This window comes from Mus pahari, chromosome 3 (assembly GCF_900095145.1).
Source record: "Mus pahari chromosome 3, PAHARI_EIJ_v1.1, whole genome shotgun sequence".
Classification (NCBI taxonomy): Eukaryota; Metazoa; Chordata; class Mammalia; order Rodentia; family Muridae; genus Mus; species Mus pahari.
In genome coordinates this window covers 138257512-138272065 of record NC_034592.1, presented here as the reverse complement: position 1 = coordinate 138272065, position 14554 = coordinate 138257512, and the positions used below count along the sequence as shown (strand labels likewise).

The following is a 14554-nucleotide window of genomic DNA, read 5'->3' as shown; positions in this document are numbered from 1 at the left end:
TTCTTCTTCTTCTTCTTCTTCTTCTTCTTCTTCTTCTTCTTCTTCTTCTTCTTCTTCTTCTTCTTCTTCTTCTTCTTCTTCTTCTTCTTATGTTGACAGGAAAACCAATTCTTGCCTCGGTTTTGTAAGGAGAGATTTGCTGTAGAGTTTATATTGAATGGTGCTTGTGTCGGTCACATATCCATGGAGCGAGTTTGGTGTGGTACTTTAGGAGTAATTTGATTTTCTCTTGTTGATAGCCTTTAACCCACATATTCTAAACTATTAGGAACGCCAACATTTTAACGTTAGAGGTTTAAAGCAAACATCACTGTTTACATTTCTCTCGAGGCAGTGCAGTCTTGTATTTCTAGGCCGGACAATGAAAGAATTCCTCCATGTTGTCACTTTCCAGCTTTGGTGATGTTGATATTTAATTGTAAGCACTGAGTCTGGGAGGGAGAGTTAGCCTCTCAGTGGCTCAGCTGCTGAATACAGGCGTGTTCCCCTGTCTCACCAGCTGCTGAGTGCAGGCGTGTTCATCTCACCAGGCCTTCCTCCCAGTGGCCCAGCACTGTCTGCTTAGCCCACAGAAAGCCAGACTTCCTTAGCACGACATTTCAAAGCCACTCACCCATGACTTCTCTGGCTTTCACCTCCTAGGTTCTTATATTCTACCCAGCCACAAATCGAGGAAGTCGTTGTTCCTTTAACAGGTGCTGACGTCTCCCTTGGTCCCTACCTTTGTTCCCCATGTTCTGTCTATTGGAAGCCTTTTATCATTTGTTCTGTCTTCACTTCATCTCATCCTTCCAAGGCTCATGTATGTTTCCTTTCCCATCAAGCCTTCTCAGATCCCATTCAGATCTCCTCCTCCTCCTCCTCCTCCTCCTCTTTCTCCTCCTCCTTCTTTTACCTCTTCTGCTTCCTCTTTCTCCTCTTCCTCCTCTATGTGAGTGCTCTATCTTCATACACACCAGAAGAGGAAATCAGATCCAATTACAGATAGTCGTAAGCCACCATGTGGTTGCTGGGAACTGAACTCAGGACCTCTGGAAGAACAGTCAGTGCTCTTAACCGCTGAGCCATCTCTCTGGCCCTGAGAGTTCATTTTATATGACCCTTTCAGTCCAGCTGCCCATTGAGCTGCTCATTGTCTTACAATGGCTATAGAACAAGCTGTTCTATGAAACCCCAAAAACCTCACCTCATGTTGATATAGTTAAGAAAGTTTATGGTCTGAAAAAAATCTGTGCCTTTTAAACCTCAGTGGGCAGGTGTATTAACAGACTACAGGATTTTCAAATAAATGAAGAATTCCATTACCTCACTGTTGTGTTGATGAATTGGCCTCCTATGACACTTAAGCATCAAAACACTGCATCTTTTCAGGTGAGAGGCTGACAAGAACAAATTGATTAATTTATTCAAAAAGTACTATTGAACCTTGCCCAGTGCATTTCTGCTGTAGAGTGTGCTCTCTGTCCCGTGCTGTCACCCAGGGCATTTCTGCTGTGCAGTGTGCTCTCTGTCACATGCTGTGCAGTATGTGTGCTCTCTGTCCCATGCTGTGCGGTATGTGTGCTCTCTGTCACGTATGTGCGGTATGTGTGCTCTCTGTCCCATGCTGTGCGGTATGTGTGCTCTCTGTCCCATGCTGTGCGGTATGTGTGCTCTGTCACGCATGTGCGATATGCGTGCTCTGTCCCATGCTGTGCGGTATGTGTGCTCTCTGTCACATGCTGTGCGGTATGTGTGCTCTCTGTCCCATGCTGTGCGGTATGTGTGCTCTCTGTCCCATGCTGTGCGGTATGTGTGCTCTGTCACGCATGTGCGGTATGTGTGCTCTGTCACGCATGTGCGGTATGTGTGCTCTCTGTCACGCATGTGCGGTATGTGTGCTCTCTGTCACGCATGTGCAGTATGTGTGCTCTCTGTCACGCATGTGCGGTATGTGTGCTCTCTGTCCCGTGCCCAGCCTTTTCATGACCTGTTTCATTATCCCCTCCAAGTCTCGTTCGCATCTTAGGTACTGCCTGAGTTCAGAGGTTAAAAGTTAGAATGAAATTGCCAACAGATCCACTTGAGGTCGATAGCGAACCTCTGGTTGGAAAGCTGCAGGCTCTGGGTCTGGAGAGATGGCCCCGAAGTTAACAGCAAAAACAGCTTAGTCAGAGGATCTGAGTTTGGTTCCCAGCAGTCAACTTGGGCTGCTCCCAACTGCCTCTAACTCGGCTCCAAGGGACCCAGTGCCTTTGCTCTTCAAGGGCATTAAACTCATATACACATACCCAGACACACACACACACACACACACACACACACACACACACTTAAAAATAAATCTTAAGCCGGGCGTGGTGGTGCACGCCATTAATCCCAGCACTTGGGAGGCAGAGGCAGGCAGACAGGGCTATACAGAGAAACCCTGTCTCGAAAAACCAATAAATAAATAAATAAATAAATAAATAAATAAATAAATAAATAAATCTTGAATTAAAAAAAGCTGGCTGCTTACCAGACATTTTATTCTTTTATGAACAAACTAGTTTTCCAGCTTTTGAAGTTGTCCATTCTATTACTTAAATCTTGACAGTCTTTCCCGCTAGACAGCTTTTACTTTATTAAGTAAATCTTTCTCTTTGGCCCAACCTCTGGTTTTGATTTTAATATTTAAATAGACAAGTTTAGGGCCCCTCTCCTGTTTTCTCCAAGTTAGATATTCTTTGGTCTCTCTCAACATTTTATTTATTTACTTATTTGTGTGTGTGTTTCTTCTAGACGGGGACCGTCAGGATTGGGTGGCCAGTGCTGAGCCACCTTGCCAGTCTGTTCTCCGATCTTTTTTTTTCTTTTTCTCTTCTCTTAATTTTAATTTTCTTTTCAGTTGGCCTATCATACATATTTATAGATTATGTAGTATTTTGACAAATGTGCATTGTGTTATAATCAAACCGGAGTCATTAATGTGCCCACCATCTCATTTCTGCAGTGAGAATATTCAAACCACCCGCCTTCTAGCTGTCTTCAGATATACTACACTGTCGTTAGCTGTAGACTGAGAATGTACAACCCCGCCCCCCTTTCTAGCCTACACTGTAACACTGTCATTAGCTGTAGTCCCACTACTGCACAGTAGAACAGAACTATTTAATATGACTGGAACCACTTGTCTCTGGAGATATAGTGTTCAACATTTGAATCAGTAGATGCTGCTGTACCAAGCCTTTGGAATCTTGCTTTGCGCACTGGGGACTTATTTCACTATCTAAAGCATGTTAATTTGGGGTTGGCATCACTATTGGCTTTCATTGAGCCTCTCTTAGTACTTCCCTCCCTCCCTCCCTCCCTCCATCTTTCCCTCCCTCCCCCACCCCCTTTTTTAAAGGCTCTTTTACATAGGTAGTTGTGATTCACGTACCCTGGGCCTCTGGAGCTTTATCTGCTAGACACAAGTGCAGGGCCTTGTGTTTTCCCTGCTCAGATTCTTGTGAGCTGTGGTCCACCGGGACAGACTGTGGAGATATTTTTGGTTCATGGTTGGGTCATGTAACATATTTGTTCTCTTGCCGAGCTTGTCATCTGCCCATTTGATAAGTATGTTTTCCCCCCAATTTAGTCACGGAGATGTTGAGACAGATTGGACAGGAATCATTCCACTGTTGCTTGTAGATTTTTCTTTTACAAAGGAGAGTAGTGAGACAGGGTCTTGTTCTGTAGCTCATGTTGGCTTTGAACTTCCAATCCTCTTGCCTCTACTTCCTGTCTACTGGGATTTGTATGCATGTGTCCTAAGAGCTTTGCTTTGCTTTGCTTTGCTTTGCTTTGCTTTGCCTTGCCTTCCCCCCACTCCTGAATATATATATATATATATATATATATTTTTTTTTTTAAATTTATTTATTATATGTAAGTACACTGTAGCTGTCTTCAGACGCTCCAGAAGAGGGAGTCTGATCTTGTTAAGGATGGTTGTGAGCCACCATGTGGTTGCTGGGATTTGAACTCTGCACCTTTGGAAGAGCAGTCGGATGCTCTTACTCGCCGGGCCATCTCACCAGCCCCCTCCTGAATATATTTTTAAGTTAAGAAAAATGACAAAATTCTTGCTGATGGTGGTGCATGCATACCTTTAGTCCCAGCACTCAAGAGGCAGAGGCAGGTGGATCTTGAGTTTGAGGTTGAGTCCTGTCTGGTCTGCGTAGAGAGTTCCAAGACACCCAGGGCTATGAACTGAGAGCCTGTCTCAAACAAAGCAACAAACACACAAAAACAGACTTGATCTTTGCCTTCAATGGAAGTTACATCTAGTGGGAGCCCGCTTTGATCATTATAGACTTGTAATTCTAGTATTCTTTTTTTGTTGTTGTTTTTTTGAGACAGGGTTTCTCTGTGTAGCTCTGGCTGTCCTGGAACTCACTTTGTAGACCAAGCTGGCCTCGAACTCAGAAATCCACCTGCCGCTGCCTCCCAAGTACTGGGATTATAGGCCTGTGCCACCACGGCCCGGTGTAATTGTAGTACTCTTGGTGTCTATATGCTGAACAGATATTACCCAAGACAAGTGGAATGGGAGCCATAGATACAGTGGAAGAATTTCTACATGTCTAATTACATTTTTAAAGTCAAAGGAAAAAAATGAAAGTGGTTTTGAAAAGAATGTGAGGTTTTTACTGAGGGGTGGGGTGGGCGGTGCATGTATATGAATATACACACACCCACGTGTGAGGCCAGAGGAAGGTGCCACGCTCCTTCTTCTATTGCTCTTCTGAAGCTCACGGTTGGGCAAAGCCAGCTGACCAGTGAGCTCTCTGGAGCTCGTTGTCTCCAGCCCCAGTATCACAGTCACCGGCACGCCCAGCCACACGTGTCTCTTTATGTGGGCACTGGGATTCTAACTCCATTCTTCATGTTTATAGAGCAAATGCTCTTACCTACTGAGCCATGTCCTCGCCCCTAAAACCGATTCAATTGTGGGCAGCGGAAGCAGCCACAAGAACCAAGATGGCGCCCTGGCTCGTCGCCAAGCCCCGTGATCCCTACTGACCAAGAACCTGAGCCTGCGCGCTTGAGTGATCCTGGACGGAGGGAAGAACAAAAGAGAAACTGGAGCGATGGGAGCTGCTTGAAACCCTCCTTGGTGTTTGTTCCTGTCGTACCCCCCCCCCGCCCCCTCACCCGTCTCTGCCGGTCGGAGTGCGGGGTTGTGGCATCAATGATAGACTATTTAAACTAATATGGAATAATATTTTAATGTGACAGCAATATAAAAAAATTGTAATTCTTTTCTTATTGTGTCTTTGAAATCCGTGGACTAGCCATATTTAAAGTGCTCGGTAGGGGTTGGGGATTTAGCTCAGTGGTAGAGCACTTGCCTAGCAAGCACAAGGCCCTGGGTTCGGTCCTCAGCTCTGGGGAAAAACCAAAACCAAACCAAACCAAAACAACAAAACACCAAAGTGCTCAGTAGCCACAAGCAGCTGGTGGCTACTGCACTGGACAGGAAAATTCTTTGCCCGCATTTAAAAATTCTATAGTAGTGAACAAATATCTTCCCCAGCTGAATGGAGCACTCGGATTTGATCACCCTCTAACAGCCACATGTGAGGCCTTCCACGTGTGGGGGGAGCTGAGGTACCCTCTGTGTGGTGCTTACATGATCATAGGTGATATGCCAGTCTTTTCCAAACCGCTCGCTTGAGATGGGCCATTTTACAGTGCCTGTGTCATAGGTGTCTTAAAGCTATAGCTTTAATATAGCGTGGATATTAACGACAATAAGGTCACTCCTGCGTTTCTGATTCAGTGTGCCGTGCTAAAATCACTCTTGTTTGTATGAACTGTGTGAATTCATAGAAAGTGCGGTTCCCCAGTGACTGCTTTCCTTCCACTCAGGATGTGCCTAGTCCGAATGAAGCAGGAAGGCCGGACTGGAAAATACATGTGCCGGATCATAGTTCATTTCATGTGGGAAGATGTGGAGCAGCGCGGCCGAGTCATGGGGGTGAGTGCTTCCCCAGTGCTGACCCTGGACAGCTGTCTCGGAAGGATGGCCGACCCGAATCTTGGGTTCTTTCTGCTTTAGAATGGATTTGCTTTTGGATTTCTGTGAAATGTTGCCTAACGCCAGAGAGGCGGCTCAGCTCTAGTCACTTTTTTTTTGCCTCTTGGAAGCTTGACATACCACAGATACTTTATGGGTTTGTGCACATTATTGTGGTTTGTTGGTATGGGGACATCTTGTATACAGAAGTAGATAGAATTCTGGTGATGCGGAGGACAGAGCGGGGAACCAAATAGTAATCTAGCTTAAGGGCACTCACTGCCTTTGACATTGCTTCAGTATTTGAATAATTTTACGTTAGTTCTTTCATTGGCCGGTTGGTTTTGATTTTCTTTAGACATGGATTCATGTACCTTATGAATTCCTGATTCTCCTGCCTCCATCTAAGTGCTAGGGTTATAGGCACATACCCTCGTACCCGCCCCTCTAGGTTAGTACTTATGGGAAAATCCTGGTATGAAGGCCAGTAGTCCTCAGGGATTAAGGAAAACTCTGGTCACTAGCAACCTAGAATATTTCACCCAAGTATCCATTAAAAATGAATACCTTAGTAAATTCAGTAATTAGCCTGAGAAAAGAGAATATGGATCATGCAAGTGTGAGCACACGTGCTTGTGTGTGTGTATGTGTGTGCACACACATGTGCATGTGTATGTAAAATGACTGCTTGCTGTAGGATATATGTAGTACTGGGTTTTGTGAATGTTTGCTTTGTTCTACATGATCTCAGTTTTGTGTGCATTTACACAACTCTCTTTTCAGTCACATCATGTTCACCGTCTGTCCGTGCTGAGTGGCTGTTAGGTCATGACTGACTGTCATTGTCCCTGTCTTCACACGCTCCCCTGCTGTTGTCTGCTAACCCCATGCACTTTTCCTTTAAGACTTATGTCCTGCATGTAGGTGGCGATCTCCTTCTGAAAATGTGTGAGTCCCTCTGGGTTGAGGGTTTTCTCATATCTTTGAAGGAACTGTAGTGTAGGAGGCGCAGGAAGCCTGCCTGGGTTTGCCTTTAAGTATCTTTATGGACATTAGCATGGCGCTCTGTAGGAACAGCGTGGCAATGGCCTTTCCATTGATTCTAAGAAAATGAAACACCAGTTTTACCTGTGGTCATCACTTCTGCCTTGAAATCACGATTGAGATCTCTATGTGTTAAAGTGCGTGTGTTCCTGAGTGTGTGCATGTGTCTCACACGTATGCAGGAGCTCAAGCTGGTCAGAAGAAAGAGGGTGTTGGGTCCCTCTGTTCCCTTTACCCCATATAGTTAGGAGCCACCATGTGGGTCCTGGGAACTGAACCTAGATCCTCTTCAAGAACCACTGAGCCATGTCTTGGGTCCCTGCTGAGCTCTTACTATAACTGTCTTGGTTCTCGTGTCATTTCTCCCCCCTCCTGCCTGCCAGCTTTCTTTGCCGTCCAGAGGGAGGTCAGCAGACTAAGCGACTCAGACAGCTGGGTTTCTTATGTCCTCGAGTGTTTACCGCCCACTGTGGCAGCACACACTGGACTCAGGGCAGTGTTGGCATTTCAAATCACCCTGCTAATGATGACCAGTAATGCCCTCTGGCCAGCCAGAGCCTGCGCTGGCTGCCAGGTGTTGCATTACAGGCTCTTCCATTAGATGACCCTGTTTTGCTTCTCTTTGTTGCCTGAACTCTGCCGGCAGTGGGACCACCAGGACCATGGGAGCCACAGCTGTCCTGTCCCTAATAATCCAGAAATTGTTGACTTCTGGACCACAAGAATTTTTTAATTACACCCTCTCCCACAGATTTTCTCTTCCATATTTAACAGCAGTTGACACTTTAAGCCTTCTCTGGTGCTTTGTGTGTAATCTCCCTCCTACCTCATTGTAAGCTTTATGAACGCAGGAAGCTGTCCTACTCTATTTTTTGCTTATGTGGTAACATCAGAGGGATACATAGGATGAGTTGAGTTGAATGAGTGCATAAGTTAGACTTCCACCTTTGGTATAGTCAGTGAGTTTGTTTGAGACAAGGCCTCATTAGATAGACCAGGCTGGCCTAGAACTTACTATGTAGACTAGGCTGGGCTTGTATTCACAGAGATCCACCTTCATCTGTCTCCCAGGTACTGGGATTGGAGGTGTACATCACTATGTTGCTATAGGAGTCTTTAGTTTTTCTTCTCTATCTTGTCCACTTGGATTATTCTAGAGAGTGTGCCATCCTGTAGAGTGGTACAGTGCCCCTCTTAGTGTACCTACAGTTTATCTAGGGTCTGGATAAAGAACCAATGTGATTTGGTAAGTTTCTGACCAGACCCATAGAATCTACTTTCTCTCCCTCCCTCCCCCTCTCTTCTTCCTTCTTTCCTTCTTTCCTTCTTTCCTTCTTTCTTTCCTTCCTTCCTTCCTTCCTTCCTTCCTTCCTTCCTTCCTTCCTTCCTTCCTTCCTGTCTCTTTCCCTCTGTCTCTTTTTTTTCCAGAGTGTTCTAGGCTGGCCTTGAACTCACTATATAACTCAGGATGGCCTTAAACTTTGGATCCTCTTACCTCCACCTCCCAAATGCAGAGATTATGGGTGTACACCGTCATGCCTTGCTTCATGTTGTGCTGGGAATGAACCCAGCGTGCTAGGCACCAACTGAGCCATAGCCTCAGTCCGGAGCTTTTCCTCCCCTTTGCCTTGTTCTTTCACAGGCTCTCTTGTAACCCAGACTGACCTTGAACTCACTGACCTTGGGTTTCTGGGCCTTTTGTTTCCACATCCCAAGTTGTGGAGTTACAGGCATCCACATCACATCCAGTTTAGAGTGTCTGTTTTCTAACAAGTCTCCAGGTTATGCCTGTGCTAATAGGGGTGTGGAAGGTGGCAACCATACTTTAAATAGCAAGATATTAGTAATTTCCCAAGTATAGGCTCCTACATTACCTTCATAATGAGAATTGCCCGAGCTCTGGCAAAAACTATAAGTGAGAGATAGTGTTTTCAGAATAGAAACTTAGAGGACTTGGGTAATTACTGTTCTTGATCTTCATTGTATTTGTCACAGCCCATCCACTCTAAGTTGATGGTATAACAGATACCTTTTCTATAGAAAGGACAGTTGGATATTAACCCTCATAATTTGTGAGTGTGTTGCAGGTTATAGGAGCTTCAGTCTGTAAGCAGACAACCTGCAGCAGTGGAACAAATAGAGTCTGGCCTGGGTCTCCCCCAACAAACAAGTCTTCCCTAGACACAGAAGCAGCCCCGGGTGCTAACCAACTATGTGGCTGCAGAGTTTCTTCTCAGCTTTGGGGAAAAAACAAACAAACAAAAAAACCAAACAGATTTAAAGGTGGTAAGTTGCAAATCTTTCTGTGTCATTTGGCTTTCCAGGTATAGCTCTGTAAGAAAAGCCATAGAAAAAGAAAACTTATAAAGCCAGTCAGCAGTGTGGTGGTTTTTTCTCATGCCAGAGAATTCTTAGAAGCCATTACTTTGAGTGGATGGATGTGGCCACACTCAAGAGCCAAACTCAGTTTGCCTCTTGCAAACTGATGACGAGTCAGAAATTGTAATCAAGAATTCCTTTGAAACCAGAATTCCTATCAAGAACTCATTTGATATCCAAGTTCTGGTGTCATGCAAGAGGGAGATTTTACTTTTCATTGGCTTTAAGAAGCCAACTGTTATGGCATGGACTCACGAGTCACTGGGGAAGCCAGTGCAAAAAGCAACTGCTAAATTTGAGGTTACAAAAATCATGTCAATAATTTAGTGTTCTGACTTTTTAAAAGGAAAAAAAAAACCAATATTTGAGATTTAAATATATAAATTAGCTGTGGAAATAAAGTTCATTATATCACCTCATCTGGTCTTGTTTTATTTCATTAACTGGTTCTTAAAAACCTTTGTGAGCAGAGTTGCAGCTGACGAGGTTGGAGACCATTTTTCCTTGGGCCCTTGCCGGGCTCCTGAGTGTTGGTAGGAGTAAGAACCAGGACTTGACACAGCTGTAAAAACAGACAGCCTTTGGCCTCAGCTCTTTCTCCTGCGGCAGGCAGATTTCAGATGTAAATTTCACCCTGCCTCTCCTGCTAATGAAGTAAGCGTCTTTTGCTGGGTCTGCACCAGGTGTGTCCAGTCTTGGGGCTAACTGGGAGCTTTACTTCGTTTTTTCCATTTGTGACATTTCAACCAAACTTCAAAAACAAACAAGAATTAGCTCCGCGTGTTCATGGTAACCTTAGTCTGGTGAAACGACTTCCTGTCAGTTCGGCCCTGCCAGACATCTCCACCTTACGACTCACAATGGGCAGGTTTAAGCTCTCCAAGCCCCGGTGGGAAGGGTGGGCATAGGAATTATAGTTTCTTCTCATCTGTGGTTCCTACAGTAAGACTTCAGATAGATGACTTCTTGCCAATGGTATTCCAGGATAGGAATAAATCTCCTGTTGACTTCTGGTCCCCTATCCTGTATCAGAGCTGCTTGATAAGATGGTACCGAGGGAAGAGTTTGTTGGTAGAGAGCCCTGGCACAAACTGGTCTCTTTGGTGAACCTTTGGATTCGCCAAATTTGGATATTAACAAAGGCTTTAGATTTTCTGAAAATCTTCCAATCTTCCAAGTTTCGAATCGCCCCTCCCCCATGTTCTTCCTCCCCACAAAGACTGGCCTTGCTTATCAGAGCTGCTGTTTTGCATTGCAAGCTCCCCCCTCGTCACACTCTGTGGTCTGTGTTAATGCCAGACTCATTTCCCACAATGCTTCTGGAACCTCAAGCACAGCCTGGCACTAAGCACTCCCTGAGATTCGCATACCCACTCTGCCAGCCAAGCCAGGGGCCTCGCTGTTCCCGTGTTATGTCTTCCCCTTATTCAGGCCTTACATCTAGATTGTCCTCACACTTCCTCCCCAGCACTTCCACCAGACTGGGACCAATTCAGTTCTCCCTCACTGCAAGTGCCTTAATAATTCCCATAGCCTTCTTTGGGCTTTCATTCCTTCTCTCTTATGACATAGTTGTTCGTGCATATTGGCTATCTTCTAGATGAATTCCTAAGGGTCAGGACTGCATGTATCACTCTTTGTAGTCTCCAGAATGCTTATAATTATCTGTTGGCTGAATAGTGACTCTCTGAAGAATGAAAGAACACAATTCTAGAGGCCTGGGATGGGTATGAGGGAAATGGTGTAGGAGATACCGTTTTATTCTGAGGATATTTGTCTGCTGTGTTGATATTAAATATTGGGAGAAAGACTGATTTTTTTTCTAGTGACAATGTTTAAAAATTACATTTATTTGCGTGAGTACCTGTGCTTATGTGTACAGGTGTGCACGTGCTAGGTATGTGTGTGGAGGTCAGAGGACAGCTTCCAGGACTCAGCTCTCTCCTCCTATCTTGCAGGTGCTAGGGAACTGACCCAGGCCGGCAGGCTTGGCAGCAGGCGCACACTGCTGAGCCATCCTACCAGTCCCCTGCCTTCATTTTTTATGTTTCTATTTTCTGTGCTTTTCAATTTCCTACTGAAGTTGACTGTTTGTTTTAAAAAACCTGAGCTTATAATGGGGTATTTTACGTTTAAAAAGTGGGATTAACAAAGGTTTTAGATTTTCTGAAAAATCTTCCAATCTTCCAAGTTTCAAATAGCCCCTCCCCCATGTTCTTCCTGCTCTTAAAGATTTCCAAAGGGGGGGGGATGTGAGTCTGTGATAGGATGCTCACCCAGCAGGGGATGTGAGTCTGTGATAGGATGCTCACCCAGCAGGGGATGTGAGTCTGTGATGGGATGCTCACCCAGCAGGGGATGTGAGTCTGTGATAGGATGCTTACCTCGCATTCATGTGGACTTGAGTGTTATCCCTAGCACTTAAAATAAAGGGGAAAAAACCCTTAAATTCCTATTTTACTGTGCTGGGCTTTGCATCTCAAGGTCAGGATTAAAACTCAGTGTCAAAGGCTTTGAAATATATGCTTTAAAGATGCTTTTTATAATCATAAATGGTGTGTGTGTGTGTGTGTGTGTGTGTGTGTGTGTGTGTAAATAAAGAACCTTTGGGGGGCTGGTGAGATTGCTCAGCGGGTAAGAGCATCCGATTGTTCTTCCAAAGGTGCAGAGTTCAAATCCCAGCAACCACATGGTGGCTCACAACCATCCTTAACAAGATCTGACTTCCCTCTTCTGGAGTGTCTGAAGACAGTTACAGTGTACTTACATATAATAAATAAATCTTTAAAAAACAAAAAAAAAAGAAGAACCTTTGGGCTGGATACCACACAAATAAGAATCAGTTTGTTTTTAGATGGCAGTCGCTCCCTGGAAGGGCTTTAAGCGGCCTAAACTATTGGAATTGGACATCAGTTATTAGGATGAATATTAGGAGAAAGATAAGTTTTTAGAATTTAAAAGTGTGTGTGTGTGTGTGTGTGTGTGTGTGTGTGTGTGTCCGTCCACAGTGGCCAGAAGAAAGTGTTAGGTCCCCAGAAGCTACAGTCACAGCTGGTTGTGAGCCACCTGGGAACCAAACTCAGCCCCTTTGGAATAGCAGGGCCACTCAAACTGCCGAGCCCTCCCTCCAACCTGAAAACTAAATTCTTAGAAGGAAAAGTGCTTTTTCACTGGGAACTGGGTCGTGAGTTGGAGCTGAGTCCACAGAGGACGGACCTACCCCCTGGGGGTACACTCTCCGTCCATGTAAGTTTCTAAATACCTGATAAGGAAATTCAAGCAAGTCGTTTGATTTGTCACCTACTAGTCTGATGGCTCAATCACTTGTCCTTGAGTGGCTCTCTGGTTCACAACTCCCACCCCGGCCTCCCACAATGCTAGGGATCCAGTCTAGTTCCTTGCGCATGCTCAGGGCGTCTGTCATGGATCTAGGCCCTCACTGAGCATGCTCAGGGTGTCTATCATGGATCACTGAGCATGCTCAGGGCGTCCGTCATTGACCTAGGGCCTCACTGAGCATGCTCAGGGCGTCTGTCTTTGATCTAGGGCCTCACTGAGCATGCTCTATCATTGATGTAGGGCATCTGTCATTGATGTAGGGTCGCAGCTTTCCTTTTTGCCTTTTGTTTTTAGAATAAGGCCTTACGAAGTTGCCCAGGTTGGCCTTGAACTTCTGCAGCTCAGTTAGACCTCAATCTTTGATCCTCCTGCCTCAGCCTCTGGGGGGAGCTTGCACCACCAGGCTCTCCCGGAGTCATTTCATTTTACCAGAAGTCCTTCAAAGAAGATTGATAACCCTTCCCATGTTGAAAATGAATTGCAGCATGGAATTCCCAGTACACTTGGTCATTTATCTGTAGAGCCATTCCTACCTTGAGTTACAAACTGTGGGGTTCCTGAGCTCCTAGTGTTTCTAACACTTCAGAAATGGAGCTCTGTACATGATAGGCATTCAGCAAATATTCCTTCACCAAGTGGGTAAAAAAAAAAATGAATTTGATCTTTTTGTTGTTTTTAAAATTATACTTATTTAGTTGGATGCCCCACTCCATAGTGTTTGTGTAGAGGAGCAGTGACCTTATTCCACTTTTCAAAGCCTTGCTAGGGGCCAGCAAGAAGATAGAAGGCCCATCAAGTAAGGGTGCTTGGTGCCAAGCCAGACAATCTGAGTTCTAACCCCAGGGCCATACGGTGGATAGAGGGGGGCATTTCCCACAGTTGTCCTTACTCCCACGTGGAGGCCATGGAAGACACATTCATGCTCACGCACACATACATACATACTCACACACGCGCGTGTACACCTCGTATATGTATGCATGTGTGTGTACATGCATGTGTACATGTGTGTGCGCTATCTATAAGCTCACATTCTACAAACAACCCTCCTTTAGTGCCCCTTACACCGAATGCTCCTAACTCAGCTCTCCTTTTAAGGGACCAGACTTCCCCTCCAGTCCTGGTTTTCTTTGCCTGATTTCATTTGATGTCCCATGTTCACAGTCATCACACGGTGAGAGGTGAGTGCAGGGACGTGGGAGTGACGGATATAGCCAACCAGAGTCATTTTCCAGCTCACCTTTCAGGGGCGCCGAGGCTTCTTCCAAATAAGTCTCCCTGTCAGGAGTCACAGGACAAACAAAACAGCCCCATGAAACATCCTTCCTGTCTCCCTTCTGAGGTCACCACCATGAGCTGAGCCTCCTAAGCTGAATTCTTAGTCATCCCCGAGTCCCACCTCTTCCTCTGCATCTGCTTAGCTTGCCAGCTGCATGCCTCACATATCTCCGTCCGCCAGATTCTCGATGACCCATTGCTTCACTTCGGGCAACATCTCGCTTTATTGCAAGTCACTTCTGAAGCAATTCTTGGCTATTCCCAATCCAGGCCTTCTGCCATCTGACTGCCAGAGGCTACCTTCCTGAGTCCTGCATCTGGTCATGACCCTCTCATACCAGAGCCCTCAGTGCTTTCACCACATAGGGGATTAAATACCTTGGAAGTGTGTATAGAACCTTTGGTAGATACATAACCAACTTGTTTATTCTCTCTCTCTCTCTCTCTCTCTCTCTCTCTCTCTCTCTCTCTCTCTCTCTCTCCCCCACCAGT

At 45.4% G+C, this 14554-nt stretch overlaps 1 protein-coding gene across 2 annotated transcripts in view; it reads left to right on the top strand.

The window, feature by feature from the left end:
• Window positions 1-14554, top strand: part of LOC110317798 (ubiquinol-cytochrome-c reductase complex assembly factor 1) — an 83852-nt gene that overhangs the window by 37499 nt on the left and 31799 nt on the right. For both annotated transcript variants that reach the window (XM_021192573.1, XM_029536686.1), the window contains exon 7: window positions 5875-5983. In XM_021192573.1, coding sequence (XP_021048232.1) covers window positions 5875-5983 — 109 coding nt within the window. The remainder of the gene's footprint in view (window positions 1-5874; window positions 5984-14554) is intronic.